General features: G+C 39.9%; 1 protein-coding gene across 5 annotated transcripts in view; it reads right to left on the bottom strand.

Moving 5' to 3' along the window:
* Window positions 1-2,781: 2,781 nt before the first annotated feature.
* The window catches only part of SLAIN1 (SLAIN motif family member 1), an 88,621-nt gene continuing 68,399 nt past the window's right edge, over window positions 2,782-23,003 (bottom strand). For 3 of the 5 annotated variants that reach the window (XM_080375844.1, XM_080375843.1, XM_080375842.1), the window contains one exon: window positions 2,782-21,089. In XM_080375844.1, coding sequence (XP_080231970.1) covers window positions 21,014-21,089 — 76 coding nt within the window. In that variant the 3' untranslated portion in view covers window positions 2,782-21,013. The remainder of the gene's footprint in view (window positions 21,090-23,003) is intronic. The other 2 variants (XM_080375840.1, XM_080375841.1) reach the window with 1 other exon arrangement.

Here is a 23,003-nt window from a genome sequence, read left to right as displayed (position 1 = left end):
AAAGGTAAATATCTGATGCTTATCTGCATTCAATGGAGAGAAGTAAGAATTTTGGTAAGACTGAATTACCTTCCTGATACGTACTTCCCTCTATTGACTACATACAGGAGATGACATTCACACTTTAGATACTGTAGTCAGATGCCTGACTTTCATGGGAATATGTCCAAGAAAAAAAACAGAACTACACTTTTAACTTTTAACATCAAGTAAAATGGTCAAGTTAAAGCCAGGAACCTCTTGTGGATGTACGTCTATTTATTTTGTATATATTGTAGTAAAAAAAAAAAAAGCAATTGTACTGCTGTCAGGCTGAGGTAGTTAGTGTGATTAATGTCAAGCTTTGAAATTCAAGGTAAGATCTTAAAATATCTCTGTATAAAACCCAGAAAAATGAAATCTTACATAATTTCCTAGGAGTATTACTAACTTCAATAAAATGTTTAGACCTCTTTATTGTCTGGCTCTCCCTCTAATGAAAATCTGAAATAGGTAATTTATATTTTTTTGTGTACTGAATTCTGGCAAAAATTAAAACTCAATTTCTGGATGAGGACAGAAGATGGACAACCTGATTTTCTTTGTTATCTGTTAAGAGAGTACTGTTTCTTGTACATAGCTGTTACTTTGTAAAGGCACCACACGCCAACCTGTGTTCCATTTATACCTGCTTAGGAATGCGTGAAATGTGAGTGACTTTAACTACTGAGGACACAAGCGATTCATATAACTTTAGGAGTCAGAAGTAAACAATTTGCGAGCAGAAACCATGGAGGAATGTACTTGTTTAGTGGAGAGGAACAGCAGTAGGTGATGACAAATTGACATTTAAGGATAAGAATCATAATTTGGCAGAGCATTGAAACCAAGAATGCGATGAAATTGAAAAACTGAGGACAAATGTCTTACTGCTGTTTAATAAGTTTGATGGGTGCTTCCCCTGTTGCCTATCAGCACCGTATTTCTGCACAGATTCCAATGGTTACTTGTTTAGCTACAGTCTGTTATATTTGCTTTAATCTGTCTAGAGTAACTTAGCAATTGTGGTCATTCAGACATAAACTGTTTACTATACAAATATATATATAAATATTATATGTGAGTATGTGTACAAAGATGACAGAGAAAGTTTGTCTTTCAGTGTTAAGTCTTTCCGAAGTTGCTCATAGGCACGTATCAAATGACATCAAATCACTTATTTTGAATGTATAAAAATACCTTCCATAGCTGTCACCAGGAACACAAGCAGTGTTTGGATGCAATGTACCTCAATTTTGACAACGTGAGTGTCTTTTAATTCATTTACTAGAAAAGCTAATGTTCCACTGGCAGGAATCTTGAAAGCATGGATAACCGCCTTTGCAGCGTCCCAGAGGCCCTAGGGAATGACAGGTGTATGTTGTTAGACTGGGGGCAGGATTTCTCTCTCTGCAAAGTCTGATCTAGTTGCCTAGGTCTTCTCTGCTTTAATGGAGAGGGAGACACTGACACCTCCACAGAGAAGGTGATCTGAATAAAGGTCTTAGTAAAAGAGAAAAATTGCCCCGAGAAACTTACCTTACTACTTTGAATATGGGGAAATCCTGTATGACTAGCTTGGAGGAGATACATAACTTTTGGATGGATAAAGTTAGCTTAAATAAATCATACTTTTAGAAATTATATTTTGGGAAGAAATACGGTTTATATTTCAGAATCAATGAAGAACAGACAACAGAGAAACATGGATGCACCTGTAATGACACTGGAGGAGTGGGGAAGGCAGTGGGCGCAGCATGAGCAAGCAGTGTGTACCACATGGTTGTTCTTTATCAGTTGTTCCACTTGCCAGTTTTTCTCTCCACTGAGATTAATAGATCAAATACCCAAATCACCTTTCTTGTTTCATTACTTGTTTGCAATGTTTTAGGCTTTTACTGGTGCTAACTGTAAATACATGAAAGCAATGAAAGAACAGACATACACAGTAGGCAAACATTACAATCCAAACAAAAGAGAAAGGCCCTATTTGTATTTGAACTATAGCCCACAAGCAAATTACATTTTAATACAGCAAGATAATCTCCTGGAAACACCTTCTTATATTGACTAGACAGTTTGTGTGCTAGTGCAGTTCAGATGCTGCTGCTGGCAATTGCTAAAACTAGTTTGCATTCCACCAGCAAGCTGATCATCTTGACAGATTTAGGTGAACCATTGGGGCAGTAATTCACACTTGGTCTGAAGAACTGAGCAGGCTAAGAAATACAGATGAAAACCTGTTTAAACTAAGGGTCTAGGGTTTTTTAAGTGCTGTTGCAGTTTGCTCACTGCATTAGCAGTCATGCACAAAAAAGCTACTTTCTCAAAGCTGGAAGTTTTCCTTTCTAACCCTTCATGTTTTAAATCTAAATTTGACCAACTGCCTCTGTTGGCTTTTGAGTTTGTGTAATATAGCTACTGGTTCACATAAAATACTTAAATAAAACCAAATAAAACTAAATATTACTAAAGAAACCGTAGAAGCAATAGAAGCAATGACAATACGCACCAAGTTATCTCCACCGATTAATTTCCGATCTTCCTGTGCCTGTCTTGTAAACTCTAGGCTACTCACATCTTATAGTGCTTTGTAATGTATATAGAAGACATTGCAAAGGCTGAATGCATTGTATGGGTTAAACCAAAACCAGTCCGTTACAGTACTGCAGACCGGTAGGTCCTCCAATTCTTTCGTGTTCCTATCACAAGCACAGGACGACGAGCCCTCAGTGATCTCCTTAGTACCGCAAATCCTGTGCCCAGAACAGGTACAGCAGTTCAAGCATTTTGAACAGCGCTCACCAAGAGCAGGCAGCAGGCCATCCAAAAGACACCCCAGATTCCTAAGGGCCTTCTTGTAAACCAGTTTCTTCTTCACCTGCAACAGAACTTGAAAGAATTGAGCCAAGCAGAGCTGTGAGTGCTGTGCTTTGTGACCAAGCGTTAGGTCCTCCCTTACAGGATCCGTATTCAGCAAACCAAGTGGCTGTGTTTCCCTCTGGCTGAATTTCCCACGTGCTCTTTCCAGCGCATCCCCACTAAAGAGAGCTTTCCAGTGCCACAGCCCAACAGAACAAGAAACAGCATTGCTGTGGCTAGATCATTGCTCCAAAATTAAACAAACTGATAATCCCATTAAAACCGGAGTATCTCCTTTGATTTTGCAGGCATCAAGTTAGATGTGAGGCACAAAAGTCACGAACATTTTCCACAACAGTTTACCATTGTTCTACATTCTTTCAAGGGAAAATGAGACCAAATAAAATCCTTTTTAAGCCAATGTGAGTAATAAGTGGCCATCTAATTCAAAGAACCTTTTCCAACTGACTGGGTTGTCTTCTTCAACCAAGAAGCAACACACCCATCCATACCTGAATTAAGGAATGCACCTGAACATAGATCTCCTCAACCTGATATTCAGTGGTCAGTACAGAGAAATGCTTGTCAGGAAGGGATGCAAAAAAAGCAACATTTACACAGGGACATGAAATGTTTTATGAGTTTCAGAACTGCATTGCAGGCTCTGCATTAAATTATTTCATGTGGAGGAAGGAGGTTATGGAAAAGGAGACAGTGGAAGCAGCCCCACTGCATGGGTTAGCAATGGAGCCAGAGTTTGGGAAAGAGAAGCACAGACCTGACACAGGCACCTGCACTCCTCGCTGCACCGTGCTACAACTTCTCTCCAGCTTTGGAAGAGCTAGAGGGCTGCGGTGGTCCTCAGGTGCTCCAAATCTAAGTCACTTGCACAAAACAAGAGGAAAGCAAGCTGGGATTAAGAGGAAGAGAGGAATGCATAAGACTTTTTCTAAGTAAATCTCTTTCTCAAAGAAAGGGAAGAAAGTGCAGTGAATGCAGTAGTGCAGTGTTTTGCAGTAAAGCACAAATGTAAGGATGCAAGAGATCTTGTACCTAAAGCATCCTAGAGTCACTCAAAAATCATTTGTGATAGCCAGTGAATGGGAAAGATACAGCTGGAATTATAAAAGGCATTCCCCTTAACATAGTAAAGAAAACACCCTCCAAAACAATGAGTTGATAGGGCAGACAAGCTTTATTAAATATTTCAAAAATAATAAAGCAAGTCACTTTTCCAGTAGTTTTGATAGCAGTACTCCTTAAACTCGAAATAAGGAACCACACCCCGCAGTGTTTCTGCTTTTGTGTGTCCCTTGGTGGCATTTGGTATTGAGAAGCATTTGTTAGGTGCCTTAAAATATGTGTATACTTTGGCTATTACTGCTCAGGACTAAATGCGCCTCATTACAGCCAGCTGGGTACCATTTGGGTATGTATTCTTGTGAAAACAATATAGTTAATTCTGCTCAGATGTTTGATAAGCTACTCCCTGTCCTAAACGAAATGTGTTTAATTTCAACAAGTATGAAAGATCTGCAGACATACATTGAGGAAAATTTCACCATTTGCAGAACCATTGAGGTTAGGGGAATGCCAAACCCCTACAAACCCTATAGCTTTTATTTTCCCTACACTAGGAGTTTACTTATCCAAAGAGGAAGGAGTTACTTTTAAGTAAGTATTTTAAGTGTTAGGTGGTAAAGTATCCTGTTATCTCAGAATCAAAACTTTCAAACTTGTGAATGTTTACTCTCCCTCCCATCCTCTGGGCAAACAAAATGCAGTGCAGTTTACCAGTGCTCTGGGGAGCGTGTGTCATGCACGAAGCTTTAAAAGTTCCTGTTTATTCAGAGTGGACATTTGAGATCCTGGGACACGGATCATAAAACCAGGACTTTTTCCTTTTATACTTTGCCAACAACAAACTGCTCACTCTTCCGTGACAGCATACGTACATATACATATCAACTTTTGAATCATTTGAAAGACCACATAAAGTTATAAGGAAGGTAATGAAATTTGAGTTATGTATAGCTTGCCTGACTGTAAATGTTGACAGCCATCTACTTAAAAAGTAAGACTGTAAAGATCTCTTATGAGCAAATCAATTCTAATTAAAGCACCCGCAGACAGCTGCTTATATTTAAAAAAACCCCAAACAATCCTGTGCAGCACTAGTAGTCCTAGTCCTAGCAAAAAAAACCCAAAAAAACCCAAACCAAAACATCACCACCAAACCAACAAAGCTTTGCAATATTACTGAGTCATATGTTAGTGTGACAACTCCTGTTTATCTTAACTTTCTGCAGCTTTAAACGTGAAATCTAAGAGGGAGGAAGCAGGAAGACAATTTAGTGTTCAAGAATAGCTGGTGTGAAAGGAAGGGAGGGAGCTTTCCCCTTGAGCTGCGAAAAGATAACTTGCAAAGTCTTGTTCCTTCTTTCAATATGTACTTAAAATTGAAGATAGTGATTTACTGAATATCCAGGTTCTGATACTTAAAGGAAATAATTTATGCCAACAAAATATATTATCTTTTTTTTTCAAAAAAAGTGTTCTCTTTTCTGTTCAAAAGATTCTTCTTAGCAACAGGTTCCCTAAAATGAACAAGAAGACTGTAGGTGACCTGTGCATGCATTCAGATTATATACATTTATTTGGTGGTATATTTTCTATCATGATTTTGAAAGCTAGCTTCTATAGCTCACAATAGCAAAAAAAAGATAAGTTCAAGCAAGTTCTTGGCATTCAAGTAAAAAAAGTTTTGTTTCCAGTTCTGAGTTTCAAAATGGTTTTAGAGCTTATCTTTTTATATATTTATATTTCCTTCAGGGAAGGGGGAAGTTAATCCAGTGTTTTAAATAGCTGTGCAAATGTCCCCATTTAGGCTTTTTTTGTGTTCAGTCAGAGTAACGAGGAGCAAAACAGACCCAGCTGTGCTGGGTTGCACATGCACAGTGATGCATTTTTTCCCCATCATGTAACTAGCAACATATACTGTACAAAGTAGAGCTAGTGCAAGAAAAAAAAACAGAGGTTCTACAGCCCTTCTTATCTCTGCATGATCAGGAGGACCTAGCCCGTACAAATCTGCAACCTTGCCACCAAGTGGAATGAAGATTTACAGCCGTGTGCATCACATACACAGAAGCCATAGGAGCTGCCTGTGGCATCCTTTTCTCCATTACAGTAATGAAGTTACACACTGTTGTAGCACTTCCACTCCAAAATTCACTTTCATAGCTCAAAAATGAAGCCAGCCTGTGATGAAGCAAAATGATATTTGCAAAACAGGATTTGGGACTGCTAAAGCAATGCTCTATGATTATTTTTAGTGCAGAAAAAGCTGTATGCTAGTACAGCACAGCCAGAGATGGCTGAACACTTCTCGAGTGTTGTTCTTGATTTGTGTAGAGGCTCACAGGTAGACACCATGTGACTTTTTGATGGTGACCTCTGATGCGAAAGCAGCTTTTCCAGAAGGCAGAGCACTTGGCACAAGCCCGAAAGTCATGAGACTTGCATGAGACTTGGACATTACCATCTGTACCTCCGACCTCTATTGTAAAATGGCAAGAACCATCACTGTTCTCCCTTGAATGGCTGCTAAAAAGCTTAACTAATCACTGTTAATAGTACAGAGGCCTTCTCACAGCATGAATATTTGGTTCTCTGGGACAGAAAACCAGAAAAGGACATAACTTAATGCAGTCCCAATTCCATCTTAAGAAAATGAAATTCTATTTTAGGACTACTAAGACACTGAGAACAAGATCCTCAGAACAGCAGCTTCATTGAACTCTGCTGAACGAACTGGATGTATCTTAGTAAAAGATACGGTCTTCTGTTTTTAAGAAGCAGCATTTTTAAAACATTTGAGAACAGAAAATTAACATACAAACTCTGGCTCTTCAGATTCAGAACAGCCCATCCAGAGATTGCAACTAAGTGCTTCTTAATTAAATACACATTGTATTTAATGTTAGGCACCTATTTTCATGCTTTCCTGAATAGGAGCGATACCAGTGTTGTTTAAGAGCTTTCTCAGTCAGGTTCCAACCGCAGTTATTATTAAAAGAATCAGACAGGTAGGGCTGTTTCTGAGGCTTCAAAACAGAACTTCATGTCCCCTGTGTGTAGTGAAACAGTATCTATTCAATGTTCATTTCACAGAGTACAAGCTCTCTAAACTGTTTTTGCAACTGTATTTTCACAACATTCATTTCCCTGGCATCTGGAGTGATTAAAGAGCCTTGCTCATCTGAATCAAAAGCAATAACGTTTCTGCCAATATCTAAGAATGACAGCTGAAACAGCTTTCAAAATACATCTTGAATAAATGTTCAAAACCACATCCTCGGGGTAGTTTCCCGTGTTACTGGCAAATCTAGTTTGTGTTCGTCTGATAAAACGGTTTGAATTACGGCAGTTTAATACTGCAAAGAATGTTCAGTGATGCTAGGACATGCCATACAACAAACTCAGAGCAGCTCACAGTGCTCCTGGCTTACCAGTTCTTGCCACTGAGAAAATCTAGTCAAATGTGTCAAGCTGGACACCATTTTTTTTTTTTTTTCATCTTTCTAGTGACTGGCATTTACAGTCGATTTCCAAAGTTTTGCCTTCTACCTTTCTTGGTGGGCCTGAGTATTATTATTAACTTGTCTTTATTACTAACATGGGATGTAAAACTCCCTGAACTACTTTTCCTAAATGATCAAGATGATAGTCAATGACTTTTGCATCACTGAGGTGAGAAGCAAGGCATATATTTTTATCAGTGGGGAGGGCTATTAGCAAAAGAAAACTTTATCAGGGAAGAGTTTTTACCTCTTTCTCTCTCCTGAGCACTTCATATCATGACTAGACGACTTCCCAGAGATTCAGGTAAACAGAGAGGTCAATGGCGAGGTAAGTAAATGTGTAGAAAACAGGAAAGATTTTAATCAGCACGGAGTCATAAACGCAAAGCGTACCAAACGAAACCAAGCCAAACAAACAAAACTAGAGTAGTACTCCAGCTTTAAATAAGCTTCAACCCATCCTGAATGCTACCAGTTGAACTGGAGGACTTGGCTGGGCAGACACGCCCTTCCACCCCTGCCCCCCCCCCCCCCCCCCCCGTTACTCTCACTGCAGTCAGGTCAGTCAGGTTGTGCAGTGTGTGAAGTCCTGCCCAGGAAGGAAGGGACTTAGCCAGTTATGTAAGATACCCCAGACACTGGAGACTCTGAGATGGTCAGCAATGTAGATACAGTTTCTGTTTACTTAATTCTAATAGGAATTCCCTAGAAACTGAGGAATGATATTGCACAGCATACCATTTTAATGAACATTCCACGTTCTTCTACTTGTGAAACATCTGCTTTTCAGAAACAGAAAGTTTCCAGATGTCCTGACAGTGCCTGTTGGTGGTGGTGTCAGAACCATGGAGAACAAAAAGAAAACCTTACCAGTTCCCTTATTCTTGCTGCTGTTGAGACATTTAACTGGTATTTTGGCTGACACACTGCTCTGTTCAAAGAGAGAACTGGGATCATGCTAGATGACAAACTCATGATCTGCAACAGCTCGATTACCTTAGGCCTGATTTGGATCCAGAGGTGACTCTGGATAATTTCAGGATGTAAAATACTCTCTGATTTCTTCCAGGACACAGAAACTTCAGACATTTTTTTTCTGGAAACTCTTCAAAACCAATGCATACTGAAAGCCAGAAAACTGAGCACAACCTTTTTAAAGGAGTACTGCACAAAGTACAAAAGTATTTGCAAAATATTTGTGGATGGATGTATTCGCCCTTGGCTATTACATTCCAGTTTTCATCTGCAGAGCAACGGAAAGGAACATGTTCATTTGGCAATATGCCTTAAAATATAGCAACAAAACACCGAGGCAATTAATACTAGGGTTTAAGACTGTTAACTTTCCCTTCCGTGATCTTCCCTCTTCCGGTTACATTTTGCAAGAATAATTACAACTCTTGTAAGCTATGTCCAGAAAAAAACAGACAGGCAGAAACCCCAGGTTCTGTCTGCTGATGTTAGTTACTAACATCTGCATAAAGGTTTACTATGCTGAATACATCTAACAGCTGCAGCTGCTTCCAGGAAAGTAGCACTCAGAAAGGCTATAACAACAGATGCTTTTCAGATCCTCCTGCAGAACATGACCCTTTCTGTGATTATATACACAGCCTGCGTCTACATCTTGAACGCATCTTGTACCTACATTTGTCACGACTGCTTTACAGTAGCATATTTGGTGATTTTTCCAAGCTTATTTTTTCAGAAATAAAGCTAATAAAAGAAGGTGTAGGCATTCAAACTACATGGCAAGTCCTATTTTTCAGAACCATTTAATCTAAAACACGGAAATAGTCCCAGGAGAAAAACAAACAAACAAACAACCCCAAAGCAACACAGTGTTCCCTTTCCCTTAACCGCTAGCGTTCAAGGCTACGCAACAACTTGTGTTCTCTCTCTGGCCTGAAGTTTCCAGTAGTTTCTTCTGTCCGGTTTAATAGGAGGGGTTGAGGGAACCTCTTTACAGTGATACTCCTTTGGGACATGAGCTGTAGCATCCTAGAAACCAGGTTTACCACTTCTTCAGGAAGCATTACAACATCAATAGCTATATAGAGGGTTGCTGTCTTGGAGGCTCTTTTACAGCTGATAGTCCTGCCCAGTTCAAGGCACGTCATTACTGCTAAATAAGAGAGCCAGGAATTTCAGTTAAGGAGCAAGCCCACAAATCATCCACAATATTTAAATGTTAGTTCACAACCTGGCTCCCTTTTGGACTGCTTCAGGTAACTCTCTCCAAGATAAATCTTGTTTCAGAGGGAGCTACCCCTCAGCTGCGCGGCCATGAGCCAGCTTGTGCCATTTGGCTTTGAGATCAGGGACTGGCTCATGGCCTCTTTTTAATTAGCAGCATAAACGTAGCTTCAAAGAACATATGTGGGTGTCAAACCTCATTAGAGGATTTGTGGTTGTGAGTCCCTAGTGAGCAGAGTCATCTCTGTTGCAGACTTAATTCAAGCGCCTACAGTCTAGAAAAGGGGAAAGATTAAATTAGCATTTTTTGTTAGTTAGCCCTAATGGGAGCACTCCTTTGAGGTGTTTCTCTCTCCCTTAGCAATTAGGATGCTTCCTTATTTTACTTATGATTTTGGACTACCTCTTAGGGGGATGGGAATGTCAAAGGAGGCATTGCATTTTGTACCATGTAGGCACCCACCTCCACAATCAGATCTGCCCCTACACTCCTTCGTGGAGAGTTTTTCTTTTATGGGTTTTCACCAGGCTTAAACTTAATCTCTGCTCATGCAGCCTCTGCTGATGCAAATTTAGACAAAGAACAGAAGCTTCCTGGTTGGAACTGCTTAGAAGTGGTTAAGAGCCCAGGCAGGATAGAAGCTCACACGCTAGGGAAAAAAAAGCACGTCACAAGATTTTAAAACATCAATTACCAGCATCATATTCCTTTTCCTTTGCTGTTTTTCAAGTCATCGTAGATGCTATCACTTGTGCTTTTTCTCCCCCTTTTAAGGGGTCAACACCAGCCTAGGGACGACCACAGTCATGTGGTCACTGACTCAGAGTCCTTGATCTCAGAACTAGTACCTCAAGACCAGCTTCTGTGGTAAACCCAAAAAAGAGGATGTCGAAGATAGTTGCCAGAGACATTTCCCTATCAAGTACATACAATCTAAAACACACATGAACTGGTCTATAAAAGTACACAGCTTGGTTTACTTAGTATTATGTTGGGCTTTTTTTCCCTGCTTCTCAGGCTCTTAAGCTCCTCAAGGCAGGGAATTGCTCTTGATTTGATCCAGTTTTACCTCTTTACCAATGCCACATGCCCAGCAGCTGAACAGCAGTCCTGATTCTGCAGTAAGCACACCAGAAAACAGAAAGGTAGTTTTGTTTACAGTCATTGGAAGACCACTCACAGAAAACTAAAGTGTCTGGTTTGTGATGGAAAGTGCATGCGTAATCAATATATACCATCAGAATGTTAAGTGCCCTAACCCATATGCTCTGGCTCACTATTACACTTGTGAACCACCTTAACATAATGTAATATAATAATAAATACAGATGAACCACAGTTCTCAGATTTCCACCATCCTCACTCCTTCCCTCAATCCTGACAGCTGGATTAGCAGCTGGTACATCTAAGAGCGGACCACTAAAGAACACCAATTTTTCCTCATTTTAGACAAAAATTTCCTGCTACCTGAATTCTGGTCATACCTCTGTCACCTTGTCTCTGGAACATCCCAGGACAGTCCACAGTCCTTTGGGATAAGAATCATCATGTGTGAGATAAGGATGAGATATATAGTACTATTTAAAGTGGTTTTAAGGTCTCTGGAGATCTTTTAAGATAGTGCTGTGTTTACAGCTCAAAGGAAACAGTACAGGGACAACAAAGTGGCTCACAGTTCTTGCTTTTCTATTCGATTTTAAAATAACAAAACAGAAAAGCTAAGTCAGCCCAAAATACAGCTTGTGAGGGAAAAAAAAAAAGCAAGTTCCTGCCATGTCCATGCTCGTTCTCACTGTTCAGCGAATAGTGACAGGGAAATTTTTGACTTTTCTTCCAGTACAAAACTGCTTTGGCAGCTATGAAGTTGCTAAGGAACATTGAAAAGGCATTCTTCTCAGAAACATGCACTTTACCCAACAACATATTAAGGGCCTGGAAAGGGAAAAGAACAAACAGAGGGGTTGCTTTAAGCAGCCTTTCTTGTGCTGGGATTTGAAGCTAGTGAGGAAAAAGCAAGACTGTTGGTGCACATGACTGATTGGTAGCTGGTATGGAAACTTCCTTGTCTTTCAGTGAGTGCTACTCCCATCAATTACCTTTATTTCTGGTTTTCTTTCTCCCCTTTCCTTCCACTTGTGTTTCCACTATTTCATTCCATGACATGAAGATATAAGACCTTCATCAGTCCACAGAATAAAGAGCAAAACAAGATGTACATAGTTATTTCCTTATGGACACCTAAACTTGCTACAGAGCCTTTGCTCATTTACTAACTGTTAACACAAAATAAACCCATCTTCACAGTATACACCCATACGGGAATTGTTTGCAAATTTGAATTAGAAAGTTCTATTATTCCACTGCTTTTCTTCATTGCTAAGCAGTTACCTGTGCTCAATAGCATCAGAAATTATTTGCTTCACTGTAGTTCCCATGAAACCTAAACAATAACTATAATAAATAATAGGCCCCGTGAGTACATGGAAAGTTTGTTAAAGCAAGGACTGTTTAAGCAGACACTCAATTAGGAAAGAACATAAAAACGATCATTCCTACAGAAAATGTTTGGGGAAGACAACCCAGGTTCTCTCATCTCTAGTTTACTGTCCTGACTTACTTGCTCCTGTCTCGGAATCAGTTCTGCAATTCTCTTGCGGCTGGGAGAGCTTTATACATATGACAAGGTGCACAAACAGAGCTCAGGCAATGCCCTCATCTAGACTGCCAGCTGCTTTGGACAAGGCTTTTTGGTTTTACTGCATAAAGTCCAACTTGCTTCCAGCCCACAGATACTACCACACCACAAACACCTAATTCTGCTACACAAGCGCAGGCATGTCAGGTGGGTTTTCTGGTAGTACTGATGTTTTCAGAAAAAGTGTTCGTTTTCACTGCTTCGTGTTTTTGTGGCAGGCTAACACATGTCATGAGACAGCTTTTCCTGTAACTTTTTTCTCCCAAAGGAAAAGGGGAAAAAAAGCTATTTCACAACAAACTTATCTGCTCTGTGGAACGAAGGAAAAGTTTCAAAACGGAGGGCAAAACTGCAGCTAATTGCTTCACAAAGGATTAAAGGAATATATAGATGTACTTTATAAGTTCTCTTCAAGGAGATGGCATGCTTTTATGTAAACTGCCTTTCATCTTATCGCATATTGTTCACAGTGAGGATATAAAGTAGACAGGATATTGAGTGAAGCTACAAAATGATGCAGAAGGAAATAAAGCTCTTTTCAGCAATTCATGTTCCGAAACACCGCTGAAATGCCCCAAGATTTCCACATCTCCATTTCTTTCTTGGAAGTGTACTTGTGCTTATGTAAACCCAACAAGCACCTTGATTTAGATTTTGAATCATGACATGAATTTGTTGAGCAAATTGTTGGCTTAGTCTATACGGAGGCGATAAGCCTCCTCTTGGGAATACTGCTAAGGCTTACCTCGATGGAGTCCTCTGTTACATAAATGCTCCTTGCGTGTAGTTTTTGCTGTGCTGCGTTATATAGTTAACCTGGACTTTTATGAATACCCAAGACTTTTTAATGAATATTGTCATTTAACACTCAAATCTGTATAAAGCAGTTGGGTGCCAGGGAAAACTATCTTTCTGATTATCTGGAATAGCTTGTCAAATAAATAGCACTCTTCTTCCTGTTTCCTTTGGAAAATGTATCATCAACAATGTGAAACAATCTAAAACATTATTTTTAACAGAATGTTCTGTGCACTGAGTTTGGAATTCCACAAAAATACAGAATATCCATATCCAGACAGTGAATTTTATTCCAAGCCATTTTCACTCAATGCCATTGTATAACCAAAATGGAAAGATATTGCCCTGTGAAAATACAATAATGAAACCTCAGTTTAAATGGGACTTCAGTAAGAGAATATCAGGAAAATAAAATTTGCCCAGTATCTAATACCAGAGGTGCTAAAAGTCTTACCGTCTGAGCTAGATGCAAGTACTCGGTGCTTCAGAAAAATGTGCCCATATTGTGAGACTGCATAATTACATTTGGCTCTTCATCAAAGACCATCACTCAGTAGTTCACTTACAAACCATAGGGCAGATAACAAAGCCACAGATTTGTCATCAGCTACCAGGCTGATAGTACTGAACTAGGTAAGGCAGATGCATGATCTTCTACCCAGCTGCAGATTTCCATCTGCGCAAGCCAAAATAGTAAGATATCTTGAGAAGCAAGATAAGCTCCACTAACACTTGGCATAGCTTCTGCATCAGACTTCATTTACATCAACCAGAGGAGAGCATACCTAAAAGGAGCCAAGCCCATCTGCACCCAGCCAAGTAGCTGCATCTGCAAATTAAGTGGGCCTGGGCCCATTTTGCATTATCAATGCCGTTTCACATGGACTGAAAAGATCAGGTGCTAGAAGTATTCCTTCTTTGGAGGCAGAAGCAGATTATTTACTGTGAATTCTGATCCAGTGAATAGCAAGCCATCAATATAGCGACACCATTTTGTTTGATGCTATTTTCCTTCTATATAATCAAAGTTGCATACACATTTTTATGATTTTCTTTGGCTAAAGTTACTTTTTCTATATTGAGTTTTCTTCTGAGTTCTTGAAATTTTACTTCAATTGCTTACATTTTAAAGGAACTGAATGGGATATTAGTGCCATTATGTAAAGAAAATGGACTATACCCTGATGCTGGCATTTGAAAACCTCAATTTTAGAAACATTGTAAGTCTTCTAAAGCATTCAATAGTCACTAAACATTTTGCTAAAAATGAATTAAACATGTTTTGATTGGTTCAGTGAAATCCATAATCAGAAAGTAAAAAGCACTTATCAAGGGTGTCCAAAAATAAAGCTAAAACCTCCTGCAGGAAGGGTTGAAAAACCGAAGTTGTAGAAACACATCAGTATCTTTTCTATTATTGCAAAAATAATTATTCCAAATAGTCCATTTTAGGTGTATTGTAGTTGACATCCACACCATGTTTTCTGCTGCTTCAATTAAAAAGTTAAGTCTTGAATACAAATAATATACCTTGTTTAGTAACATCTGTGTGCAGACTGCGAAGTATGAACGTTGGCTGGATTGCTAATGCTCAGTTTGGGAATTTGCCTGCAGGCTCATTCTTTCTATAGGTCTGGCCACAAGGACAAAGGAATAATACTTATTTTTCTAAGGGAACAATAGAAATCTCAGGGGCAAGGAGTAAGTGAAGTGAACAGAAACAAAGAAGAAATATTATTTTAATTCTTTAAACTAAAAAAAAATAGTTGCAATAGAAGAATATAATACTAAATGCATGAGCATAGGGAAAGAGATCTACATAGCAGAAAGATCGTGTCTGAGAAGACAAAACATCTTTTGGCGATGCTCACAGAACAACAGCAACATGTTAAAGAGTATCATCGTCTGGTTGGACTCTGCTGCAGTAATCAGCCTCTATTAAGCACTCCACTTCAGCAAGCAAAGGAACATCCACTCCCTGGTACCTTCACAGAGGGTAGTGGACAGTGATGGCTGCACATCTGGGCGCGATGTGTACAGCTGGCGCTGTGCTCCTGGGAAGCAACAGGGCTGCTGCAGGGCAGTGGATCCGCACTGCAATTCCACACTGCATGGCCAAATCTACTCTGTGTGTAGCAGCTGCAAGGTTCTTTTTTCCGCCCAGCCACAAAAACAACTTACCTGGCTCGATCAGTTTCAGATGTCCAACCTCTCCACGTTAAGAGGGTTGAATTCAATAGTGCATCACCAAATAGCTAATGAGAGTGTGATGGCAGTGACAAGAGTTGCTTTCATTTTGTGCGTTTGTCACATCTTTCTTCAAGCGAGAGTCTCTTCATGGTCTGTGAATGTTATCTATTAGTCTGTCCACCAGTAGTTTCATAGAATTTTGATAGCTGCACTGGGAATTGCACACATGCCTTTTGACTGTGTTAAGACACCAAGCCTCTCTCCACCTGTAAAAAGTCCAGATGGACCGTCTATAGAAGAGACCGGTTTTTGAAGTATTTGCCTGCAGAAAGTTTGTCCAAAATTCTTAACATGGTTCAGAGAGCTCAATCTATGTGTCTATCCATTTTCACATGGACCAGCGGAAGCCAAGACTACTAGTTGCTTTTATATGTATGTATCTATGCCTGCCATCACGTCATACTCTGCTCAAGGTAATGCATGAATTAATGTGTTTAGCATTTCTTTAAAAAAAACAAAGTAAGAATGCACCATTCACCTTTCCAGACGTTTTTTTGTCACTGTGCCTACAAATCGTAGAAAAAATATTATCTTCCCAGCTACCTTATCTCTTCATAATCATAAACCTCACTGCACTAGTCCATCTTTTAACGAGGAATAAAAGCTGCTAAAGTCAGTCAAAAAGACACAGCTGGGCACTACAATGCTCACAGTGCAAGATAAGATGGCCATGAGCATGTACTCATGAATGGTTCAAGAGACCAACCATGGTAAAGCAAACAAGAGCTAATTCGGATCCAGAAACCATGTACCAGTTTTCAGCTAATGCTATGTTCAAAGTACCCTGTCCTGCCACTTACTATGCCCAGATTATTAAAACCTCCCAGGTAGCACGCAAAGAAATTGGCATGTATTTACACACGCACTTAAATGGACTGGGAAGCCACATAAGCCAGTCACCACCAGAAAGTGAGAGGATCTGCAAAAGTAATGATATTTCAAAGTACAGAGCTACTCTTGAGAAAATGGCAGCTACAATAGGTTTCATACCAAGACTTCTAAACTTCTGACCTTCTGCTTCTTCTCTTTTCCCCTTATGGGCTCAGGATGCTTAAAATAAGCTGTTGTGATGAGTACTGCACTGCTGCATGAACTGCTTGGTCTTGCCAAGCCTTCAGTGGTGCAATCACAAATATGCCATACGGATTATGCCAAAACCAGCATTTGGGCACCAAAGAACTCCCAATACCTAGTTTTTGTTTGTTTGTTTGTTTTCATGGGCAAAGGATTTGTTATGCTAAAGCCATCTAAATGCTTGACTTACATAAAAGAGGAATAAGGTTTCAAAAATGAACCCATCTAATCTCTTCCTTCCTTCCGTCTATGAGATGCTTTTTTAAAAAAGTGTTGTTGAACTGCCCATGTAGAAAGATAATTTTTTGGGCCCTTGAACTGCCCTTTGAACTAACAAGCAGCCTGGTCAGATCATACAGTAGAGGTGTGACCCTGCTAAGGGATCACCAACTCTGGCATTAATTACCACACTCAGACCCATTAGCATCTAATCATGCCTTAAACTTCCCTTCCACTGTCATTAATTCAGACTAAGTGTAACCGCTTACCTTGTCAGGTAACAGATGAAAGTCCCAGTGACGGAGACAGAAGATGCACCGAGGGCTTGCTCCCCTGGCTGGTGAGCAAGCAGCAGAATAGCTGGGTGGGACCTGCAGGTGGGTGGTCAGGAACGGCACCAGCCACAAGAGCACAAGTAACCACTGACAGAGGTTGTAAGAAAGGTGGGAACTGGGGGAGAGCAAGAATTGGAAGTATAGATGAATGGAAAAAGATGGCTGAGCAGATGGGTTGGTCAGCTGGGACAATTAAACCAAACCAGCCAGGCCGTACCCTTTTCACCACAACATGACAGGGAGAGTCATCCTGGCTTAGTAATCTCCCTTTTTATCAAGAATTTATGAATTTATAAGTCATTCCTGAGGATTAAGCACCACTTTTTGAGAGAGTGTGTTACTTTCCCAATTCTTTTTAATTATGAAACCTCACCCATCATTCATAGCAGTGGATATTTAAATAGCGTTTGCTGATTTTTAGTATTTGTGTTAGCATACAGGCATTGTAATGTTGAGCCCAAGACCCTACTGAGCTTCATGCTATACAAACACAAAGGAAAAAGACAACAGTCCATGTCTTCAACAACTTGCAATTTAGGTATAACAAAAATCACTGATCAAGAGAAAAAAAACACAACAAGATGAGGCAGCATGTGCTAATGGGCTCAAGAGTAGTACGACACTGTCAGTTTAACTGTTGTCCTGTTTTGAGTGGTAGCATACCAAAGAAAAAGCCTTTAAGGAAGGATTTGAAGGCAAATAAAACCTGCAACCTTTATGTTTATGGGGGACTTCCCCCACAGTCAGGGACAATACAGAGGGAGCTAGGTGTTCTGCTTGCAACAGGGACAATGAAAAAGGGAAATTCTACCGTCAATTTATTATGTATGCAGGACTTAACCAGAATACCAAGTTGTAGAAAAGTCAAAGATAGTTCTGGGGCTGTATGACTGGAAACTGTTTTATTCCCAGTGACCAAAAAGGGAAAGGAAAAAAACCTTAGAGAAGACGACTGAGAATCATGACTCGGTCATCACCTCAAGAGCTGAGCCCGACTACATTTTGGACAGAAGGAGGTAGGTAGTTTTTGGGATGCAGCAACAAGGAGACAGGAATGGGATATGGATTCATGGACCAAAAGAGAACCAAAGAGGGGGCAGAGAGAGTTCTCAAATGCTCCCTTATACTTAAAAATGAAATTTTGATTGTGAAAAATAAGTCTGAATCTTTATTTTTAAAGATAACTGTGTGGCCTTGCTGTTTCCCATTGCCCTGGAGGAGATTCTGCTTCTCACAAAATTGAGTGTGACAGAAGTGGTTTTGTGTTGCATATTCCAGTTTGCTCCCAGTGAGACTGTGGTAAAGTACGTGACACTGTGCACTAGTATCTGGTCTGCTGATGTTAATCTCAGGGGAGACAGCCAGCTTCCCCAGCTACAGGCTGAGAGCAGCAGGACCACAGCCCACTGCTGAAATGACACTGATTCTGTTGATCCTTTGGGTACGGAAGAGATCAAGCTGCTCAGACCTTTCCTCCTAAAGTCTGATGTCATCCAATGTGACAGATACTTGTCAAGAACACTTAAAAAAGGAAAGCTATAAGGTTACCAAATCCTGACATGACGTATTTCAAGTGAACAGGACAATTAAAACGGGAAAAACAACTGTATCTTCTCAAAGCATTATATCCAAAATGCTTGACTCTCCAGTTCACGACTCATTTTGTAGTGTGAAATTTAAAAATGCAAATCACAGACAGTTTCACACGTTGTCATCATACATAAACAACGCTGGGAAGAAACATAGGCACTGGGTTCAAACCAAGAGCCCGGAAAAAAGTAGAGCTTTAGCTACCAAAACTATTTTGAAAGTGTATACTGCCCTCCTGTGCACAATTCAGTATTACCTTCAACAGTTACAACCTGTTTCAAAAATCGAGAGCATGTGGGGCTGTGATGTCCCAGATAATGGAAGGACAGGGATAAAATCCCAGCGCTATGAACAAAGTGAAGATACAGCTCAGACCAAGGCTGGAACGGCCAGCAGTGAGCAGAAGCTAATCATTGCCACTAGTTTCCAGCTATCTATGATGAAAAAGACCATGCTGGTTCCCTAGCATCAGAAGCCAGGAGACCTTATTAATTTGGGAGGTTCTGCATCCCTCCTTGTCACAGGCAAATAGCAAAGCACCCCCATGCTGGCTCTGCGCCCCCGCCATGATCAGTCTGTAAGTGAGATAAACTATTCAAGACAACAGAGACTGTCTACAAATGACTGCTTTAACCAGCAGTAATTTCTTCCAATTAAAGCCTCTTATGAACAAGATGAGTTCGGCAGACTCCTGCTGAAATTCTTACCTGTGCAGAGGTAATTTCCTTGTTGGAATATTTCTTGATACCTTCTTCAACAGTTCTGTCTTTTTTAGAAAAAAACCAAACCAACAACCAAACCCCTCCCACAAAATTCCGATTTTAACTGATTAAAAGAACTGAAGTCTGAAAAATGAATTGTTTATCTCTATTAAACAATGTTATGCTGTGCAGGGATACTACTGCACTACTGCACAATCACTTCTCAGTGTAATGAAGGTTTTACTCACCACTAAATGCTTCTTCTTTGGTTTTTGTTTTAGTTTGCCCTTTTAAGAAATGCAGGTCCTCAAGCCATTCAGAGCAAAACTGAGAGCAAATTCAGAGCCATGGTGAAAGGCTCACCTGGTACACAATCTCCGTTTCCCATTCCAAGTCACATTTGCACTTGCAGAACCTGAATGTTCAACTGAAAAAAATTCTTAAGATCATAATAAGATTGATTTCAAAGTAATACACACTTGACTTCTATGCATACTATGGCGTCATAACACAATCTAAAAAAAAATCAGAAATTTTCAGAACTCTGTTACTATTTGCAAAAATCCAGCATAACCTTTATAAATGCTAAGTAATAAAAAATTCAGGAGCTAAGCAGGTGTCAGCTGCCAAATTCTGACAATGTTTATATTGCACATTCAAGAACAGCATTATTGCTGAAATAGATTCTTTATTTCTGAAACATTCCAAAACAGCAGTATACACGTTGTAATCAAATATTAAGTCATATGCCATTATAAGAAAGCATTGATTAGTGCAATTGGATTTTGTAAAAGATCTATCAAAAAGATTTATTTGCATTAAAACTCATTTTCCATAAGCAACTGTTAATAAAACATTACAATTTTATTCTTTGTAATAAAGTACTGAAAATCAACTGTAGTTTTAGAGATCACTGTATCTTTGTAAGTGCAATGTGACTTATGCTGCCATTTTAAATACAAAACACTATGACAATAAATTAACAATTGAACAAATGGTGAAAGACCAACAAAACCATGCTGACCCAGCTGGATGGCAATTTCCAGTGAATGCTACTTTTTTTGTGCTTCTGCAACATAAATATACTGCTTTGTATTGCCAATGGTACGATTTTGTAAGATATGTTCCTAGCCCTAAAAAAGTACATTACCCCAAAAATATTATTTATGGCACAGAAAAGTTAAATTATCTCTCTGTCGTTCAAGGTTCAGGCAAGTTTAAATGAATGTAAGTATACAAAATAAAATGTACTGGAAACACTAGAAAAGAATTCAAGCACATACATAAGTCCCCCCAAATTCAAAATAAAATGCATGATGCCTTTACACTGAATAAATTATCTTAAAATTTCAGTACGGCAAAGCTGACTGAAAGCATTATCACCCTAGTTCTTTCCAAGGAAATATTCTGGTACTTCGCACATAAGTAATACTTCCTTCATTTCCAAATGCCCACGCTGCCATTGTTAGTCTGATAACAATGCAGCTGTTCAGGTAACTGATTAAGTGCAATATTTAGTATTTGATAAGATGTTCATTTTTTAAAAATGACATTGCATTATGGATGGTTAAATATTAAAATCCCAGGGGAAATAATGCTGTATGACCCTCCTTTCCCAAATCATTGTTACCCAGCCAGCTGGGTAATGAAATCCGCATTATTTATTTTCCACTGTTGATGGGCATCCTTCATCAATAGCAGCCATCTCTCCAGTTCCCATCCCGCATTGCGCTGAGTGACGAAAGTGGCTTTGGAGGCTGAAGAAAACTGTATTAACCAAATGACAAAAAAAAAAAAAAAAAAGGCAAATGAAGTCATGTTTCATGTGAAAGATGATCAAGGTAACAAACATTATTTACTTCTGCAGTGACAGTGGCTTTGTGGCTTGCTTGGACACATCACTAGTGTATTTCTGGCTCCATGATAATGCAAATGTAAAGATCTAGGGTGAAATTAAGGCCACCTCCAATTAGATCCCATTATTCTTACTGGTCCTAACTGGGTAAAAGGTTTGTAAAAAAGAATTTGGTGAATAATTGCCATAATGCATGAGACCCGTCTAAATGGGAAGATTTTCTCAGGGCTATAGATGATAAAAACCTATTTTTGTCACTATGGACATCATAGATTTAATGGGAAATATTCTCCAAAAAGCTGTTGTGCTCAGCATGATCACGAAAACCCAGCACTTCATAAAAACACTATGCAGACACTAAGGAACTTGATATTGCTTAAGAATCTTATATTGATTAAGAACTCTACCAAGTCCTGCTCCCAGCCCTCATCCAAGACATGCCAATGCACTTCCATGCCACAGCCAAAGTCAGAGACTTGCTGGCCTCAGCACCAGCACTCCTGCAGGGAACTCACCCTCCTCTGGGCCCCCACTCTCACACCGTCCCTGCATCTCTCACTAATAAACAGGGTCTTGCTATAAAACGCTTGTTGACCATCTTCCAAACCCTCCAGGTACTACTGAGGTAACTGTTTCAAGAAAAATTAAAAAAAGGAAAACCAACCACCTGTATGCCAACTCACTGGTGATGAGGCAGGCTATCTCTAATTTGCCACAACCCATTTCTGTTACACCAGAATTTGCTGAAAATAAAGTGTCTCAATTCTTTGAAACTGTTTCTTATAAAACCAGGTATATTGTTCTCACACTTCTCTGCTTTTCCTGTGAATTACTGATGCTTCCTCTCCCTTCCCAATGCCCCTGGCTGGAAAAAGGCAGAGGTATGTTGTAACCCAGGCAGTCAGTAAGTTAAAAGCAATCACCAGAACAGCTTCTCGCCTCTCTGCTACAACTCCTTTTTTATGGCAAAAACATTGCACTTAACCAAAAAAAAGTTGGTTAAATTTAGGTTCATCCAAGCTGCTTTTCTGCAGCTCCACTTTGTTGTGGGATCCCTTATCTTTGATATAAATCCAGTTACTTGAAGCATAAAACATGACCTGCCTCTGCTGTAAACATGACCTGCCTCTGCTGTCTTCTGCAACTGCTGCTTTAATTTCTTTTTTTTCCCGAAAGAAAAAGAGGAAAGTATGTTTAACAATCTTCAAGAAAAAATGGAGAGGGTAAAAGTAAAGAATAATTAGAAAGCAACAGTAAGAATAATAAAAAAAAAATCCACAGCTGAATCTCTGCTACAGGGCAGTGAACGGGAAAATGTGCCAGTGTTGAAAACAGTTTCAAACAAATACAAGCTGTCAGTATGATGCCACGTGATTTGCAATAACAGAGTTTTGGAGGGTCTATAGTCCTCTTCTACTTTTCCATTGCCAGCTGGATTGCAGTGACTGGCTCCAGTATAAGGCAGAAGGAACAAGCAAGCCTCCCACCGTGGCCTCTGGAGCTATGCTTACGTTGCAGCCATGCCTGCGCCTGGCACCTGGGACTGATCCATACCCTGAACTGCCGACTGACTTCCTGACTTCAGCTAGGGCCTGCCTCAAAATTGTGGACTTTCCTGGAGACTGGGACTGTTGGCTGACCCTGGTCATCATCAACGCTACTCTTGGTTGTGCACTGTGGGGCAGCCTGGCTGTCCCACTTGGCTCCCGACTCACCTAACCCTACGGGAGCTGTCGCTGCTGCCCCTCACATTGTGTAAGGATAGAAGGTGGAGAACTGGAAGGTAGGGGTCTGCAAGAAGCCCCAAGCATGAGTGGGAAGGCTGA

The sequence above is a fragment of the Falco punctatus genome (assembly GCF_963210335.1).
Source record: "Falco punctatus genome assembly, chromosome: 2".
NCBI classification, from domain to species: domain Eukaryota; kingdom Metazoa; phylum Chordata; class Aves; order Falconiformes; family Falconidae; genus Falco; species Falco punctatus.
Note: the sequence above shows the minus strand (reverse complement) of the source record. Positions and strands in the feature narration are given on the sequence as shown.